This window comes from Mercurialis annua, linkage group LG3 (genome assembly GCF_937616625.2).
Source record: "Mercurialis annua linkage group LG3, ddMerAnnu1.2, whole genome shotgun sequence".
Classification (NCBI taxonomy): Eukaryota; Viridiplantae; Streptophyta; class Magnoliopsida; order Malpighiales; family Euphorbiaceae; genus Mercurialis; species Mercurialis annua.
This window is the reverse complement of record NC_065572.1, coordinates 69,978,122-69,998,721: the sequence shown is the minus strand read 5'-3', so window position 1 is coordinate 69,998,721 and position 20,600 is coordinate 69,978,122. Positions and strand designations below refer to the sequence as shown.

The following is a 20,600-nucleotide window of genomic DNA, read 5'->3' as shown; positions in this document are numbered from 1 at the left end:
ACAAAAAAAATACTTGTCGAGACGAAGAAGTGAGAGAAGTTGATGGATTCCATTGGATCCAATAGGTGGTCAACAGGTGTCTACAAAATTTGATTGATGGAATATTATCATCTCAATGAAATTTGGGAATTCTTGAATAAAATTGGAAACGAAAATAAAAAGCTGTCATGGGCGTATCGTTTATTGCCAGGTAACAGAGGTGACAAAGAATGTGAACAACAGACGAAGACATAAAACTATTTGCTGGGACCATTTTAGCATGAAGATGTTAAACCTAGTCCAGACATATTTGGACATTTCTTCCTTAAATTTCCAAAAATAACTAATTAACCCTAAACTACCTTACATTACTCTAACTATGTTATAGTTTCATTACTTATATTCTCCCCCTAATGTTTGAGTGGGACCAAAACAAAGGGGAGAGTGAAACGTGGTTATGGTGAGTGAGTGTTGGGTAAACGTACGTAGTTCCTGTTTTGATGGAGCAATGGATGATCAGTATTTGACATGTGGGTCTGCCTTAGCTCCATGTTACTAACACTCGATCCCCTGTTTCCTCAATTTAAGGAATTGAAAGCCTACTACACAAAAGAGTTTCATTTAAGGTTAGAGGGTTTCAATTAAGGGTGTAAAATAAGATTTTTTTTCCTTAAAAAAAGAGGGTGTAAAATAAGTTTGGTTGAGCTGCTTTAACAAGCTATGATGCAGGAATGTAAGCTAGTTTAGCTACTCGTGAGTTACTCACATCATATCAATTTAAAATTTACAGCCAACTTTTTTTTTTGTCAAAATAGATAGTATATTGATAGAACAACCCGAATTTACAAAGAAGACATGTACAAACGTTTAACAGAACAGGCTAAATCATGAGCCGTTGTATTAAAACGGCGACTAACATAAGTAAAAGAACAGTGACTAAAACAGGTACAAAGATGACTAATATCTTGACAAATTCCCCAAGATCTGTAATCCGAAACAACGTCCGAATTCGCAGCCTGTGATACCTGAAAAGCATCTCCCTCAAAGATGACATAATATCAGTAACATGAAAGTGCCCAGTTGATACATTCACATAAAGTTAGAAATCCTAAAATACCTGGATCCCAAATATGTCGATAATAAGTATGAATCCAATTAATAATGAACCCATTTGAATCCCTAGCAACCGCTACAATAAACCCGCAATGATGCATAGAGGAGGAAGCAGCATCAAAATTAACTTTAATAAAGCCCAACGGTGGAGGAATCCAGCTAACCTGTGTTGAAGTAGACATGGCCAACTTGAAAATTAGATAAAAAAAGGTCTCATAAAACCCGCATATATGGACGAATTTCATACACATATAGAATAATACTTTATTATTATTATGTTGATTTTTATACGTGTTAATTTAAGAGTATAAATTTTTAATTAGTTGAATTTGATATCTTAAATGGTAATCATTTCAATAATTATTTTATTTTTCTATCTTGAAGTTGAGCCTACGCAAGTTGAGTCCAAATAGATTAAATGTCATTCGATCTAAAATTCAAAATTTAAGTCTATTTGAAATCCAACTTGAGCTCAATTGTATATATCTCGTTCCAGCCCGAATTTAACATAACTCTAAGTGCTAGGCTGGTTTACATTCATATTTTGATCATGGTATCTTGATTCTAATAAGTTTGCTAGCCTTGTTGTAAATGGATTCTATGTACTAATTTAAGTGTATATCCATAACATATCAATCAACATTTTGTAAAAGAATAGAAAAGAAAAAAATTTAACTTATATAATCCTGAATTCAACTTATGTTTATAAGCATAAATATTAATTGTGCCAAAAGTATGCAAGTACTTGCAATCAGGCCAACGATGCTAATTCTTGGGCCAACTCGAATTTTTTTCATTAGTTGTAGAACTGGGCCCAATTGAAACAAGACAAACACCATGCCATTGCTATTTATTTAAGAGCAAATTACGCTAAAGTCCCTAAGATATACTATAATTAACAGTTTGGTACCCCTTGTTTCAAAAATCTACTTAATGGTCCCTCAGTTTTAACGCCGTTAACTATTACGTCCCTCCGTTAATTTCAACACTTACTTTCAAACAATTTGGTACCTCAACTTTAATTTTGTAAACTATTTGGTCCCTCACTTTTAATTTTATTAAACGATTTGGTCCCTCAATTTTAAACAATTTAGTATCCGAATTTCAATCCGTTAAACAACTTGGTCCCTCAAATTAACAAAAAGATCTCTTAGTTAACGAAATTAAACTGAAGGACCATTAAGTAGACTTTTGAAACAAGGGGTAACAAACTGTTAATTATGATATACCTCAGAAGTCTCTAAGTAATTTGCTATTTACTTAAAAGGTTTTACTAAATACTGCCCCTAGTTATTAGGTACTGTTCTTTTTTTACTTTTTTGCCCTTTTGTTATGGGGACATTTTTTTTTTACATCTCACAAGAGGGAGAGATGTTCTCATTTTACATCTCCCCAGAGGAGGAGATGTCTTCCAAAAACGTCTGCCACTTTTTGGAAGGAGACGTTTTTGGAAGACATCTCCTCCTTTAGGGAGATGTAAACCGAGAACGTCCCCATTATTTTTTAAAAAAAATATTTATCGATTTTTTGAAATTAAAAAATTTTATTTTTAAAACTAAATAAATTTTTTCTGAAATTAAACGAAAAACACTTTTCAAATTAAAGGAAATTAATTTGAAATAAGTTTTTAAAATTAAATAAAATTAAACGAGATTTTCAATATCTGTTTTTCGTGTTTAAATGTGAGTTAAGAAGATTTGAGTTTTAGAATTAAAAAAATAAAACAAAAAGGTATTTAGATAAAAAAAGGGGGGGGGGGCGCAGTGCCTAGTAATTGTAATACCCCAAATAAATAAGTCGTGCCACGTGTCAGGAATTCCGATAAATTAAGTTAAGAAGAATTTAATTTAATTATATCGGAAAATTGGAATAATTCTATTAAGCTAATTAGCGGGATTAAAGGAAATAACTTCGGAAGTTAATATAAAATAAATTATAAATCCCGTAATGGAATTTATTTCGCCAAAGTCCGCGAAATGATTTATAGTATCTATGGTAAAAGTCTCGAGTTAATCGGAGACCTTTTAAAATTTGGACGCGGATAGGTTTTGGGCTAAATTGTAACTTTTGGAAAAAGTTCAAGGACCAAAATGTCAATTAGCCAATTAAGCTTCGAGAATAATAATTAAAAGATTATTGTCGGAAAATAATAATAATTGAGTTAGTATTATTTATTGGACATAAATAATACGTAAGTAATTGAGTTGAAGTGAATAATTAACCATTTGGTTAAAATAGTAAGTTTAAAAGAGAAATGGTTTAAGTTAAAGAAGTGAAGGATTAAAAATGATCTTTGAGCCAAATGGATATAAGGATTGATAGGATGAAGGAATCATCCAGAATCTCCAAACATAACATCAGAGGCTTTCATTCCATTTTCGACGCAAACTTACGATCCGTCGCTCGATCTCCGTTTCTCGTCCGTTATAACGTTCTATAGCTCGAATCGATCGTATTTCAACGGGTAATCACGGTAAGAACGTTGTTTCGCCGTTTATTTGAGTTTATTGGATGGGTTTTTGATTTGAAAATTAGGTTACGGCGAAACCGTATCGCGATTACGTATTTGATTCGTTTTATACGTTTTTATAGTGTTTTTGGATAGATTAGGATGCTATATGGATGTTGGATGAGTTCGGGATTGATTTAGCACGTCGGAATGGCCGTTTTCAGCGGCCGGAGTCGTGCCCACGAAGGTGCAAGACGTGCTCAAGGTTAGAGCACGTCGTGAAGGGGCACGACGTGCCCTGAGGAGGTGCACGACGTGCACCTCCCAAATTTGAAGGTGCACGACGTGCACTAGGGGGGTGCACGACGTGCACCACCCTTCTTTTGAAGGGAATGACTCCAAAAACCTAATTTTACGATCCCCTAACCCGTTATCGACTTCCGGACTCCGAAAATGCAAAATTCGAACGTTAAACGAGTAAATTATGACGAGTTGTTTGGAATGAGATAATTTATGGATATCAATTGGTTTTATTAAGAAAACCTATATTCTCTATTGAGGATTGAACCAAGAAGTATTAAGAAACGAAAGAAGTATAATTCGTTTATCGGAAAAGATTACGTTTGAAGCACAACGGTTAAAGAGTGTGGCGTGTCGTGTCTCGAGTCTAGAATCAATCCTCGAATAGGATTCTGATATGAGTTATGACTTGAAATTGTTTTAGATCCGGCGAGGCAAGAGGCAGCGGGACAAAGAGCCCGTAGAGCTTGACGTGTCTAAGCCCCGAAGTGTTTTTGGATAAGCGTGTTCTGTGAGTACACCTTAATTACTTGCTAATATTCATAAAGTCGCGTATCTTCATATACGGACGACTATATGAATACTTATATGTTTAAAAGTATGTTTTAAAAAGTATATGTATGTATGTTTGAAATATTTGTATTAAAATAACATAATTATATGAAATGAATAAAAATGCTTAAAGAACTGGGGAAGGGTAAAAGCAATGTGTTATGAACTCAAAGGTTTGGTAATATACATGTATCAAATAAGATACGTATAAGAGCATATAGTACATCCCTATATGTACTATATACACAAATATCGAATAATATACGAGTATCGAACCAAATATCCACGAGAAAAGTATAGTACATTCCTATATGTACTATTATTCATATATTTATAAAGAAACATAGTACGTTCCGATACGTACTTTTAAATATAATGAATACCCATACGTGCGTGTGTTATAGATGTATGTTTGTAGATTGTCATGTGCATGTCATGGTCCATAAAGGATCAATATAACAGAACGAGAATTGTACTATGGTACAGCCAAATATAAGAACTGAGATGCAAGGTTGAACTTGAATGAATTATCCCGAGACCTGTATCTCACCCATTCTCGATAATAGTCCTTGGGACTCATATGAAGATAAAATTAATCATAATATATCGAGAATCAATTTGAGATAAGAGCAATAATTAAGATATGATATAAGATACATCGGTTGGCGTGGCTATCGATGTCAGGTGATCAGGAATACATCGGTTGGCTTTGCTATCGATGTCAGGTATGTAAAACACATCGGTTGGCTTCGCTATCGATGTCAGATAGATGAAACACATCGGTTGGCTTTGCTATCGATGTCAGATAGATGAAACACATCGGTTGGCTTTGCTATCGATGTCAGAAAGATAAAGTCAGAGAAACTTAATAAGGCAAAGGTATCAGGTACGTCTATAACATAAACGTTTAGTTTATGACACGTACGTGATCATGGAAATATGAATGAACATACGAAGTATGTTTGGAAGTAATATCATATGAAGTATGATCCAAAAAGAATATTTTCTACATAAAGAAGTTTTCAAACGTTTTCACCCTTTATGTAATATTACTTGTAATTATGTGTATTCACTCAGTTTTATACTGACCCCGTTGTTACTCCAATTTTTACAGGTTGAGTTAGGTACGATTTGGAGAATGAAGCTTCCGAAGTTTTATTTCTCGGAAGTAGTACGAGTCATGAGACCAGGTTCTCATTCTAGCAAGTCCGCAGTAGTTTAGAGTAGACAGACTCTATTTTGTAAAACGCTTTAACTCTGATGTGTATTTCTAACTGGGGTCGTGTATATTTTGATATTATTATGATATATGAGATATGATTTGAATTGCAAAAAAAATTAGTATGTATTTTCAGGCTTGCTAAGGGTTTTGGAGCTACCACTCCCATTCCCTAGCGCCGGTTGCGACTCAATAATTTGGGTCGTGACAATGTTGGTATCAGAGCAATGGTTTAGTATTCCTAGGCCATTGTTCTTTTGTGATTGGAGTTCAGGAACGAGTCAGTCAGTACCTAGGCACTACTGCGGATTATAGGGATTTCCAGTCATGTCTTTTGAACGGTATCATCGTTTTCATCGATTTTTGAAACGTTTTCCAAAAATGTCCTCTCACATATGTGCTAATAGGAGTTGAGTTAGATGTGTGCGTGAGCACAATACATGTTTGTGTTTACTCGAATAAGCAGTACGCTTTCGAGTATCTATAGTCTGTAAAGAGTTATACACTCTCGAGACTCATATTATATAAGAATATCATCTATAATGATGATGAGATTGAAATGATCAGCTGTTATATGATTGATAAGATGAGATATGTATTGTTTTGTAGCGCGATCACTCAGGAGAGTGATATGCTCACAGGTATGTACGCCTGTGATAATATATCCAATATATGAAATGTGTGTTTGTGATTGGTTGTTATGAATAGAACATGTGCTTATTGATTAGATGCTGCTTAATTTTGCTAAGTCTACAGTGAGCGGAATGCTCGCAAGACTTAAAATACGCAACGTCACCGAGGAAAATCTAGGGAATACTGATTTTCTTTGGATTCGGTCAGCATAGATGCTTATAGCCACGATAATGATACGCGTATATACGACGTGATTTCACGTATTTTATGTGTTGCTAAGTCTATGATGAGTGTGATACTCACAATAATTATAGAGCGAATGTAACCGTAGAAGGCCTAAAGGAATGAAACATTCCTAAGGTTCAGCTCGTGTATATGTCAATTAATTACGATGGTTTGTATGTGTTATATTTTAAGGAATTCATCGGGAATCCTTATTATATATTCACCATACGATAAAAGAAGAACTACTCGAGCGCATGCCACTACACAGTTAGTACATAAAACCCGAGAAGAAGAAGGAAGTACTGAAGGCGAATGAGACCCAGCCCAATGGGCAAGTAGAAGTTGAGAATAAGGCGGAGGTTAAAGGAGACTCGGAGTAGACTAAGTTGAGAAGGTATAGGCATCGGTGATGCCGCAACAACCCAATGTTGATGATTATCCTTTGGCAACAGAAGTAGTTGAAATGCAAAAAAGTGTGATAAATGATGGAACAATTGATTAGGATGTCAATAAAAAGTTCAACCAAAGATTGGTTTCGACAAATGATTGGACCAATAGAAGATTAATTCAAGAATTATGATATGAAATGATTGAGAAGTATAAGAAAAGTAAGGAGATCGGAGGTGATATGATTAGACTCATATGAAAGATAAACAAAGAAAGTAGCCAAGAAGACTAGAACCATTGGTTCACAATCGGAACAAGAAAGTTCCAACTTTGCAAGTTCCATGCACTCGCAATGACGGATGTATGTTGCCAGTAAGGAGAACAAAGTCAATACGCGAGGGATGCAACATCCCATGTGATAGGATACCACGGGTGACATGAACCAACCATCTCTTTAAAGACGACGCTTATCGCGATGATTTCTGGTTAGACACAACCAGATAAACGATGTAATCAAAACGAACATCATGAAGTCCGAACACTAGAAGCTCGAAAGTGATCACACCTTTTGAGCTAGCCTAGTGTAAACACGAACGTTTAGGACGTGTCTTTCGAACGACATTAGAACCAGGAGAATAGAGTTACATCTTTAAATGTGTAAAGAATGTAAATAGTTGCGAATGATAGAAAGATAATTAATAGATAGTGCAGAGTCTTATGTCGAGAGAAACTTACGTAAAACCCGTTTTATGATAGAAAAGTATTTGATTGAAATTAAATATTTTGAAAAAAACATAATTGTGCCCGGACACGAATCATAAAGACATCGCATTGACACGAATAGAAATGCATCACTACATTAATATTGCATTCACTAGTAGGACATGCATCATATACATTGTGTGTCTGGAAGAAAAGAAAAGTGTCTTTGCAACTCTTGTGATGAGAGAAGTCATCACACCGGCGCACAATTATGACATGATTTGAAAATGAAAAGTATCGTGATTTTAAACGGATGAGTTTTCAAACGTAAGTAAGCTCAGACAATGACTCTGTACCTAAAGGCATAGAACAAGACCGATCATCTTGTTAGTCCTACATAAGGACATACGTGTATAGAATAACGAAGCGTATCGAGATTTGAATTAAAAATCTCTAAGGTGGCCTTGTATGTTAAATACAAGAACAACAACGCTACTTTACAAATATGTAAAGTGATAGCGACCACGTTTAAATTCGAAGCATGTTTACCTCTAGGACGAGGAAACCGAACATAGAAGTTAAATATGTTAGGGGATATGAACCCTACAAATAAATAAACCTTGTTCAAAAAGGTCGAATAAAGAGAATTGATTCATAATAATTATGAATCAAGCCGTAATAAAATGGTTAGGATTGTTAGCATAGGAAGTTACTCGATAAGTATATCGAGATACTTTCACCTAGGAATAGTAATAGATAAGAGACAGTATGAACCTAACTGTAAAGTCAACAGTTAGTGAATAATTCATCAGAGTATCGCAGCGGAAGTGTGGAAGGAAAAGAATGATAAGATATGAATAAGGATTGGTTAAGTAACATAACTAAGATGTTATCGTAAACGATCGACAAAAGAGAATTGATTCATAATAAATATGAATCAAGTACTAAGTAGTAAAAGAAGGAACTTCTCTGCAATAAATGGAATAACGAGACAAGAGAAGATGGTGGATAATGAAACTAAACCCCTAAGATCACGACAGTTAGAATTGGATGATGACAGCAGTAATACGAAAAGACTACGTAAGTAGTGAAACACGTATTAATTGAGTGACCATATCACTCAATAGGGAATGATCATAGGGTTAGACGATATTGGAAAACAAGATATATTAGAAAGGTATATGAAAATTCGAGGACGAATTTTTATAAGGGGGGAAGAATGTAATACCCCAAATAAATAAGTCGTGCCACGTGTCAGGAATTCCGATAAATTAAGTTAAGAAGAATTTAATTTAATTATATCGGAAAATTGGAATAATTCTATTAAGCTAATTAGCGGGATTAAAGGAAATAACTTCGGAAGTTAATATAAAATAAATTATAAATCCCGTAATGGAATTTATTTCGCCAAAGTCCGCGAAATGATTTATAGTATCTATGGTAAAAGTCTCGAGTTAATCGGAGACCTTTTAAAATTTGGACGCGGATAGGTTTTGGGCTAAATTGTAACTTTTGGAAAAAGTTCAAGGACCAAAATGTCAATTAGCCAATTAAGCTTCGAGAATAGTAATTAAAAGATTATTGTCGGAAAATAATAATAATTGAGTTAGTATTATTTATTGGACATAAATAATACGTAAGTAATTGAGTTGAAGTGAATAATTAACCATTTGGTTAAAATAGTAAGTTTAAAAGAGAAATGGTTTAAGTTAAAGAAGTGAAGGATTAAAAATGATCTTTTAGCCAAATGGATATAAGGATTGATAGGATGAAGGAATCATCCAGAATCTCCAAACATAACATCAGAGGCTTTCATTCCATTTTCGACGCAAACTTACGATCCGTCGCTCGATCTCCGTTTCTCGTCCGTTATAACGTTCTATAGCTCGAATCGATCGTATTTCAACGGGTAATCACGGTAAGCACGTTGTTTCGCCGTTTATTTGAGTTTATTGGATGGGTTTTTGATTTGAAAATTAGGTTACGGCGAAACCGTATCGCGATTACGTATTTGATTCGTTTTATACGTTTTTATTGTGTTTTTGGATAGATTAGGATGCTATATGGATGTTGGATGAGTTCGGGATTGATTTAGCACGTCGGAATGGCCGTTTTCAGCGGCCGGAGTCGTGCCCACGAAGGTGCAAGACGTGCTCAAGGTTAGAGCACGTCGTGAAGGGGCACGACGTGCCCTGAGGAGGTGCACGACGTGCACCTCCCAAATTTGAAGGTGCACGACGTGCACTAGGGGGGTGCACGACGTGCACCACCCTTCTTTTGAAGGGAATGACTCCAAAAACCTAATTTTACGATCCCCTAACCCGTTATCGACTTCCGGACTCCGAAAATGCAAAATTCGGACGTTAAACGAGTAAATTATGACGAGTTGTTTGGAATGAGATAATTTATGGATATCAATTGGTTTTATTAAGAAAACCTATATTCTCTATTGAGGATTGAACCAAGAAGTATTAAGAAACGAAAGAAGTATAATTCGTTTATCGGAAAAGATTACGTTTGAAGCACAACGGTTAAAGAGTGTGGCGTGTCGTGTCTCGAGTCTAGAATCAATCCTCGAATAGGATTCTGATATGAGTTATGACTTGAAATTGTTTTAGATCCGGCGAGGCAAGAGGCAGCGGGACAAAGAGCCCGTAGAGCTTGACGTGTCTAAGCCCCGAAGTGTTTTTGGATAAGCGTGTTCTGTGAGTACACCTTAATTACTTGCTAATATTCATAAAGTCGCGTATCTTCATATACGGACGACTATATGAATACTTATATGTTTAAAAGTATGTTTTAAAAAGTATATGTATGTATGTTTGAAATATTTGTATTAAAATAACATAATTATATGAAATGAATAAAAATGCTTAAAGAACTGGGGAAGGGTAAAAGCAATGTGTTATGAACTCAAAGGTTTGGTAATATACATGTATCAAATAAGATACGTATAAGAGCATATAGTACATCCCTATATGTACTATATACACAAATATCGAATAATATACGAGTATCGAACCAAATATCCACGAGAAAAGTATAGTACATTCCTATATGTACTATTATTCATATATTTATAAAGAAACATAGTACGTTCCGATACGTACTTTTAAATATAATGAATACCCATACGTGCGTGTGTTATAGATGTATGTTTGTAGATTGTCATGTGCATGTCATGGTCCATAAAGGATCAATATAACAGAACGAGAATTGTACTATGGTACAGCCAAATATAAGAACTGAGATGCAAGGTTGAACTTGAATGAATTATCCCGAGACCTGTATCTCACCCATTCTCGATAATAGTCCTTGGGACTCATATGAAGATAAAATTAATCATAATATATCGAGAATCAATTTGAGATAAGAGCAATAATTAAGATATGATATAAGATACATCGGTTGGCGTGGCTATCGATGTCAGGTGATCAGGAATACATCGGTTGGCTTTGCTATCGATGTCAGGTATGTAAAACACATCGGTTGGCTTCGCTATCGATGTCAGATAGATGAAACACATCGGTTGGCTTTGCTATCGATGTCAGATAGATGAAACACATCGGTTGGCTTTGCTATCGATGTCAGAAAGATAAAGTCAGAGAAACTTAATAAGGCAAAGGTATCAGGTACGTCTATAACATAAACGTTTAGTTTATGACACGTACGTGATCATGGAAATATGAATGAACATACGAAGTATGTTTGGAAGTAATATCATATGAAGTATGATCCAAAAAGAATATTTTCTACATAAAGAAGTTTTCAAACGTTTTCACCCTTTATGTAATATTACTTGTAATTATGTGTATTCACTCAGTTTTATACTGACCCCGTTGTTACTCCAATTTTTACAGGTTGAGTTAGGTACGATTTGGAGAATGAAGCTTCCGAAGTTTTATTTCTCGGAAGTAGTACGAGTCATGAGACCAGGTTCTCATTCTAGCAAGTCCGCAGTAGTTTAGAGTAGACAGACTCTATTTTGTAAAACGCTTTAACTCTGATGTGTATTTCTAACTGGGGTCGTGTATATTTTGATATTATTATGATATATGAGATATGATTTGAATTGCAAAAAAAAATTAGTATGTATTTTCAGGCTTGCTAAGGGTTTTGGAGCTACCACTCCCATTCCCTAGCGCCGGTTGCGACTCAATAATTTGGGTCGTGACAGTAATGTAGACAGTATTTAGACCATCTCCAAGAGGAGTCATCAAAATGGGAATTGATGACTTTCCATCTCCATGATTTTGGTGACTCCCTCACACTCTCTTTCATCAAAAATGGTGAAGGGATTTTTCCTTCACCATTTCACTTTTTGAATATAATAATGTGGTTAATTTAAATTTTGGTACATATAATTTGTTTGTAGTTATATTTAATTAATTATTTATTTTTTAAATAATTTAACGAGACAGTAATATAAAAATATTACATGACTAATTTTATAAAATAATAACATAAAAATCTTACATGAATAATTTTACGAGACAATTAAAAAAATATTATATAATTAATTTACGAGACAATAATATAAAAACATTACATAGATAATTTTACGAAATAATAATCTAAAAACGAAACATACTACGACATTACATAATAAATAAATAGAACACATATTCTATCAATAATCTGGTAAACGAAACATAATACGACATTCATAATTAAAAAAATTAATAGAAATTTATTTTTTTAAATATAAATAATACTAGAATTCGGATGAATATGAGCATAAATAAGTTTGTGGGTGTAATTGGTAAAAAATGTATATAATGTTAAGAATAAAAATGATTATTATATTAAAAAGTGAAAAAGTATGCTTTTTAGTGAAGAATTTGGTGATGACTTTTGGAGTAAATTTGATGAAAATTCACCAAGTTGAAAAATGGCGAGGAAAAAATAGTGACTCCCCTTGGAGATGCCCTTAGACCATCTCCAAGAGGAGTCATCAAAATGGGAATTGATGACTCCCCATCTCCAAGGGAGTCACCAAAATGCATTTTGGTGACTCCCTCACACTCTCTTTCATCAAAAATGGTGAAGGAATTTTCCTTCACCATTTCACTTTTTGAATATAATAATGTGGTTAATTTATATTTTGGTACATATAATTTGTTTGTAGTTATATTTAATTAATTACTTATTTTTTAAATAATTTAACGAGACAATGATATAAAAATATTACATGACTAATTTTATAAAATAATAACATAAAAATCTTACATGAATAATTTTATGAGACAATTAAAAAATATTACATAATTAATTTTACGAGACAATAATATAAAAACATTATATAGATAATTTTACGAAATAATAACTTAAAAACGAAACATACTACGACATTACATAATAAATAAGTAGAACACATATTCTATCAATAATCTGGTAAACGAAACATATTACGACATTTATAATTAAAAAAATTAATAGCAATTTATTTTTTTAATATAAATAATACTAGAATTCGGATGAATATGAGCATAAATAAGTTTGTGGGTGTAATTGGTAAAAAGTGTATAAAATGTTAAGAATTAAAAATGATTATTATATTAAAAAGTAAAAAAAGTATGTTTTTTTGGTGAAGAATTTGTTGATGACCATTGGAGTAAATTTGGTGAAAATTCACCAAATTGAAAAATGGTGAGGGAAAAATGATGACTCCCCTTGGAGATGCCCTTAGTAATCCAGTTCTTTAAAACAGCCCTAGAAATAGAATCATGATGGTGAAAATGCATTTCGTTCTGCTTCCAATTAAACCAACAAATATACTGGAATCAGTAATCAATCAATTAGAAATTCTGGTCTAGATCTCGTTTCACGATCGAACAACAAAAATAAACTAAAACCCATAAAAAAAACATCCACAATCACAACTACAATCAACAACTAAAACCAGAAAATGAAAGCAGTAATATTACATAAACCAAAAAGAAGAGAAAAAACAACTAGCCAGCATAGATGTGGACACCAATGGCAATAAGGAAGATAGTAATAAGGCCAAAGTAAAGAACAGCATGAACAACAATGGAAGCACCGCTGGTCTGCATATTTCCGAACTCCACAACTCTATTTCTTCCCGGTATCTGAAACAGCAGCCCTGGAGTTAACAGCACAAACAGCACCACTGCTATTACCACTGGCCCCCAATCCGCCATAACCCTTTTCTTGTAGATCAAGAACCCGGTTGAAAAACAGATGTGGATTCGAAGGATCTGGCCGAAGAAGAATAAAAGTTGCAAGAAGATGTGTTCGTGTGCACAGGAAATTGAGGAGGCAGTAATGCATTGATGTGGATGCTTCACGTGACAGGTACTGTATTATCCTAGAACGTGTCAGCTATTTTCAAATTATTTTCATTTCAACGGTTGGGATCTTCTCGACAAAAACATGATCGTTCAGTGGATTTTTATATCAATTTTTGCCTTTCAATCTGTAGCCGTCCTATAGCCAACTTATTACTGTACAAATTTAATTTAACAAAGGTTCAATTTGCCCCCTGTATTGTCACAAGTCGATAAAGGTTAATTTCGTGGTTTTGAAAGAAAAAAGAACATCCCAACGGTGCATTTTAATTCGTTTTACTTTTACCCCTTTAACTTTAAATATTTCAATAATATTTTAACATATGAGCTTCAGTTTTTATATAATGCATCAATTATTTTTTTACAACTCATATACGGAGATAATAAAATGAAAATGTCAAATTCAGAGTATTTTTATTCCAAAATTATAAATTTGACTTTAATTGATTTATTGTCTGAGGAAGTAAATTGAAATTTTGTTAAAATTTAATGATTGCTTAGATTAATAAAATATTGAGATCTTGTTGTATGATCGCTTGCTTTAGAGAGCTTCTCTTTAGGATTTTGATCTTTTTTTTATTCGTTTTTCACCGCCGCTTTGATTTTGAAGGCGTCGAAGCAGTGATTTTCGGTTTTGATCGGTTCATCGCCGTTTCTCCACCCGTATTTATACATTTTATATATTTTTTTGCTTTTTTTGGAACAATAATCTTCTCCGAAGAAAATTAGTTTATTGTTTTTGAAATATAATTCTCTTTTGTGGAGATCTTTGTGTTTTGGTATGTTTTTGTGATATGTTGTTGTGAGTGTTTTTTCGGGAAAAAAGAAAGATATATGAGTGTTTTTCAAATTCGATCAAAATTTTATCGTTTTGAGCAATAACCTGTTTCGATTATTGATGAGTCATGTTTTCTTGAAATGTTCTTAATTTAATCTTGTGACGTTTTCAACTTATTTGTTGAAGATTTTTGTTGATTTCATTGGTTTTTGCGATAATTTAAGTATCCATGTGTATATTTCTTAAAGAGTAAAGATTGTATTTAATTCTACCGCAATTATTTGATTTATCTTTTTATAGATTTTGTAATGCAGGACTGCGACTAAATCGCATATGAATAGCATATGTCGCGTTTTCTTTGTCGGATCTATAGGTTTGCCCTACTTCTTACACTATAACTGTTTTTTTTTTCAGAGTTAATGCAATGCTATTTATATTGATTTAAAAAATTAATAAAATAACATACATGGTAAAAAAACGCTAAGCAATTTTCAGTTAGATCGTTGATTTTTTTTTCATAAGCGTTTCTTTGTTTGATGATAAATTTTTTTATGTTTTTATTAACAATTTAATTAGATGTTTGATACACGAAAAATCTTAGTATACTTAAAATTATATGCAACATTCATTAAATAACAATGAAATGATATAAGCGCTATAAGCGCTAAATAATACTGTGTTATCTTGTGGGAGGGGCGTACTCAGCCCTTTGGGCTGTGGTACCGACCGGCCCTGCAATTGTTTTTTGCAAAATTACTACCTCAAGTTTTATTTTTTATTTTATATAATTTTTATATAATTAGCTCCCTTCAAATTTTTCTTTGTACAAATTCACCACCCTATAGTGAAACTTCTAGTTCTACCCCTGTGTTGTGGATATAAGTTTTTCTAGAAGCGCTCCCCTCTTCCTAGTTATATATTTAAAAAAGTTAATCATTAAGTCAAATGTAATTAAAAATCACTAGTTAACGTAATATTCAAGTATTTATTTTCATTTCATAATGCAATAGGTTGTATTTAATTGATAGTTCACAAGTTTTATAGCAAAATAGGTTTACCTGAAAGAATTTACTAATGAACAAAAAGAATGCAAAACTTTACAGACTAAAATTAATATAATAATTGTCGGAACACTTATTTTTTGACATAAAAAAATATATTTAACTTGAGCGATCTACTATCAGATTGTTATCTTCCATTATATTTTTAGACATTAAACGCTTAAATTTTATATTAGTCGCGTATTTCTTTACGAAAAAACATATTCAGTTTTGACAACATATAATTGAATCTTTCTTATAGTTTTTGATATATTAAAGTGTGTCGATAGGTCTCACAAAAAAGGTGTGTCTATAGGAAACATACTCTAATTTCAGAGTTAACAATGACAAATAAATTTTAATTAGTTTAATAATAATACAATTGAAAGAACAAAAAAGAATAGGCATATCAAAAAATGTAATAAAACTATCAAATTGAGATCTACAATTAAAGGCATAATAAAACACAAATGTTAACAAAAAAATTATAGAAAGAATCTAAAACCCCAAGCCGTAAAGAATTTTCTTACAAAGATCACACAAATTAGCCAGTGTAGATGCGAATGCGGAGTGCCAAAATGAGAATGGTAAACACAGCAAAGAAGAGGAGGGTGTGAACAATAATAGCTTTTCCATGGGTCTTGAAGCCACCAAATTCAACATGCCTGGTGCTGCCTGGTAACTGAAAAATCAAGCCTGGAGATAGAAGTATAAATAGAACCACTCCTACTAATATCGGTCCCCAGTCCGCCATTTCCAATTCTATCGAAGATCGAATCGAAACTGAAATGAAACTCAAGTGCACTCCATTTGAGAACTATAGTACCAGTGTTTTTATATGCTCCAGGCTAAATTCTGTACAATTATAATAGTGGGACCGGAATTGAAAATTGCCTCAAGAGACGCTCGCATTCTTTTCTTGCAAGAAATGCATCATATACGCATTTACATCGTCTTTGGATATAAGATTTAGGATTTATATAGTCTATTAAATATTGTAAAAATTTCTGTTGCATAACCCATCTTCTGAACACTTGAACTCAATCCTTACGCAAAGCACCGTTTGTTACTTTTGTATAGAAGAGATTATTAATGTCATGAAATCCACTAGATAGCGAGATGCCTTTTGATGGGGTTTGTCACCTTTTGTCTTGTGTACACTCAATTGCGGAACAAGGAATTAATTTTATTCAATAGGTGAAAATAGCAGTTATAATTATTTATTTATACAGTTTATTAAATATTATTCATTAATCAATTTATTATGTTATATTTGATGTCAAATTTAATATTGAATATAAATTATGTCAAATTTTAATATTTAACAACTACTGCACTTCATCGTGTTTTAATTAAACAAATTCATCGTGTTTTATTACGTACTGCACTTCTCATCGATTTTCAGGTATAACATCACCAAAAATTGCTGAGGCTCTAGGTATGCGGCATGCTGTTATGATTGCTTCTCAACTTGGATTTAGCAATATAGTTATTGAAGGCGATTGCTTAAATGTGATCTCTGCAGCACAATGTAAGAAGAATATACCGACAGAAATAGAAGTTATAATTATTGATACTGTTCGCTCATCATCGTTGTTTAATTCTTGTGAATTTTCACATGTTAAGCGAATGTGTAATTGGATGGCCCATGAAGTGGTTAATAAGTCCTTATATCCTCCTTTATAGGAGTTATTCAGTGTATTATGTGATTTGCGGCAACCATTGCTGAGAAACATTATGTACTTCTATCTTCAGATATCAATATAATTCTTGTTTTGACAACAAAACAACAACTAGTAATCATGGAATTATAATGCTGACACTATTAATTTAATTATATTTATCATTATTTTTAAAAATATTGTCTCAATAAAACACTCGATCAAATCACTAGTTAGCAATTTTGGGAAATAATTAAGGAAATTAATATTTTTTCCCTCTCCCCTCTCTCTCAAATAGAATACCCTAGCCGTCAAGCGTTTCTCTTTTGTTTTTCGCTTCGGCTGCCGTCAATGGTTTATTTTTGCCGTTAGCGGTAGCCATTTCTTTTTATTGCTTTAGAATAAAATAAATGACTGACTCCTTTTCATCTTTTTCATTTTGGTTGGTAAATCTATCGACGAGGCGCATCAATTTCAATAGATATACAAATAAAAAATCAGAGATGGATCAAGCCCTTTCAATATTGAAGATGAAATCGTTATAGGTTATATTAGTTTTTTTTTTATAACTATTTTACAGCGATTGTCTTTCTTTTTTGAAAGTTTTGTTGTTCTTTCTATATGAAAGATTTGTTGTTTTTTATGAAGAGTTTGTGAGTCTTCTGTTAGACAGAAAAGGATTGGATCTTATTGTGTTAAAGCGGTTATGTAATTTTGATTTTGTTTTGTAAGGCGATCTGCGAATCAAGGTTTATATCTTGTTCCATGTCAGGTCATTAGAAACGGTTATACCCTTTCTGAATTCTTACACCTGTAACTGCTCTCTATTATTAATGAAAGATTATTCGATTGTCAAAAAAAAAATCACTAGTTAGCATTTCGATTGAGGTTGGACCAACTGGTTCAATTTGGTCGAATTTAATAGGACTAGATTTTTGGTTTAGGGCTAATTTAATCAAACAGCTTATCCGTCTTTTTGGTTCAATCGGCCTAATTCAATTTCTTATTGGTTAGGTCTATAGGGGATGAACCTTCTAGGTATATGGGCTAACTTTTTTTTATTGGATTAACTAATTTTAAGGTTTTTTAACTTTATATTTTTAATTTGTTTGGTCCTTGATCTTTCGTTTGGTGTTATTTGGTTCTTGAATTTTATATCTTTTTTTATTTATTTAATTTTCATTTGGTCTTGATGGAGTCTGCCTTCTGAACCGGTGAGTAAGACCTGCAAAACAGGGTAGAAGCTAACCGGACGGTGGTTGTCCGATTAACTCTCCGATGCTAAAGTCAGTTTAGAGCTTTGAGCAGCGTTTTGAGTATATGAATGTAATTGTGATTCTAGGCATACCTCGTGCTCCTTTTATAGTAGTCGAATATACCTAGTGGAGTTGTATTAGGCAGGTGAATCCTACTTTGTAGGGATTCGGCCGTATCGTAGAGATTCTCCTGATTTGTCGGGATCTACCTTAATCTGATAAGAATCCTATTTAGGAACGTCTTCCTAAATAGTCTTATCTTCCTAAAGTAGAGCTTATCCTTCCATATGTAGTGTTTGTGTCCAAATAGGACAAGATTTCCATATTTAATCGTTTACCCGAATCCCGGACTCGAAGCGCTCTCGGCGGATCACGCGGGATTCGGTCTTTATGTCTCCGAATCTAAAGAGATTCGGCATTTCCTTCATATCTTTGGATCTTCAGGGAGAGTCCGGTATCACCTGAGAGTAGATCTCCTGTAACTCGGCTCCATTATACTTACAGTAGGATTCGGTATCCATCATTAGCCCCCCCGCAAGTGAGCTGAAGTAGTTTGGCATTTATGCCTTAGTGGATTTTAGCTCTTTTGGAGCTGAGTTCTTTTATACGGGCGAGTCGTTTCATATGTTTGTGGGCGACGTTTCATCTTTAGTAAGATTCTGCGTTGCCACGTGTTGTCCATCAGTAGAGGGTTATGACTGGATGAATGACAAGTGTCTTCGTGCGTTATTAGTTGGTCCTTATTTGTAATTATGGGATCTCGTCTTTTCAGTTTCTTTGGTTCAGGCTATATAATTGCTCATTTTCTTTCATTTTCTTTCTTCTTCAACCTTTGCTTTCTCTGCAACTGCTAACCTTCGATTTCTTCAAGCTTTCTGTGGGTTTCCTTCTTCTGCTGTCAAGATTCCTCGTTTTCAAGTTGCTCCTTACCTTTCTTTTGATCCTGCGTATTTGCTTGCGAGGTATTTTACCTTTTCTCTAATTTAATTTCTTGGTAGTTTTTCAGTTTTGATTTTATTCCTTCTGTTCTTCTTGTTCTTCGTCTTGTTCTTCGTCTTTTCTTTTCTTTTGATCTTTTAGAGTTTTAATTTCATCATCATTTCGTGTTTCCCCCCCATTTAAAAAATTTTAAAATGTCAGAAGTAACTGAGGGGGCGAAGGGTGCTCGTGACGAGCTAGAATATACCCGGAGCTCCTTGTCAAGAGAGCAGATACTTGGTTATGCCGAGGAATTTAACTTTCCTGAGTCGTATGTTATTCTGAGACCGGCAAAATCGTATCGGGCGAATCATAGCACCGATTCGCCTATTAAGATAGTAATTTTTCATGAACAGCTTTTACCGGGTCTTAGGTTTCCCTTAGAGTCTTTAATCGTAGAGGTCTGTCATAATTTAGGTGTTCCGTTGGGTCAACTGCATCCGAACGCGATTCGCCTTCTTTGTTCTTTTATGGAATCGTGTAGGGTTCGGATGCAGGAGCCTTCGCTTGCTCTTTTTAATTATTTTTATGTTTTCTCCCGCCGAAAGGGTGAGGAATTTATTTTTGCTGGTGGTCGACCGAATCGATCTCTTTTTAGTCTTCCTTCTTCTTTGAAGGGTTGGACCCCTAAGTTTTTCTTGGTTCAGCACTCTTCTTTCTCCTCTTTTTCGCGGAGTTTTACTTCTAGTAAGGTTTCGCTTACTAATGTACCTGATCTGGATGATGGGGAGAAGGACTTCGCCCTGTCTTTGCTGTCGGATTGTCGTTTTGATAAGCCCAAGTACAGCGTTCTTTTAGAACAGTATTTGAGTCGCCGTGAAATACTTTTGGCGGGTCTTCCTTTAGAAGGTATTTTTCTAATCTTTTGTTGTTATGTTTTTGTTTTGTAGGATGTCGACTTCTCTTGAACATTTGCTTGACAATTTTCATGTCGATATGACTGTAGATATGGGCGAGGTCACCAGTGGCGTTCCTAATCCGTCTACGATCGCCGTACCGGATCCAACGCCTGATTCG

General features: G+C 33.8%; 1 protein-coding gene across 1 annotated transcript; it reads right to left on the bottom strand.

The window, feature by feature from the left end:
• Positions 1–13,313: 13,313 nt before the first annotated feature.
• On the bottom strand, positions 13,314–13,853 carry LOC126674241 (uncharacterized). The gene has a single exon (XM_050368657.2). The coding sequence runs from the start codon at positions 13,721–13,723 to the stop codon at positions 13,514–13,516; it is 210 nt and encodes a 69-aa protein (XP_050224614.1). The 5' UTR covers positions 13,724–13,853; the 3' UTR covers positions 13,314–13,513.
• Positions 13,854–20,600: the final 6,747 nt, after the last annotated feature.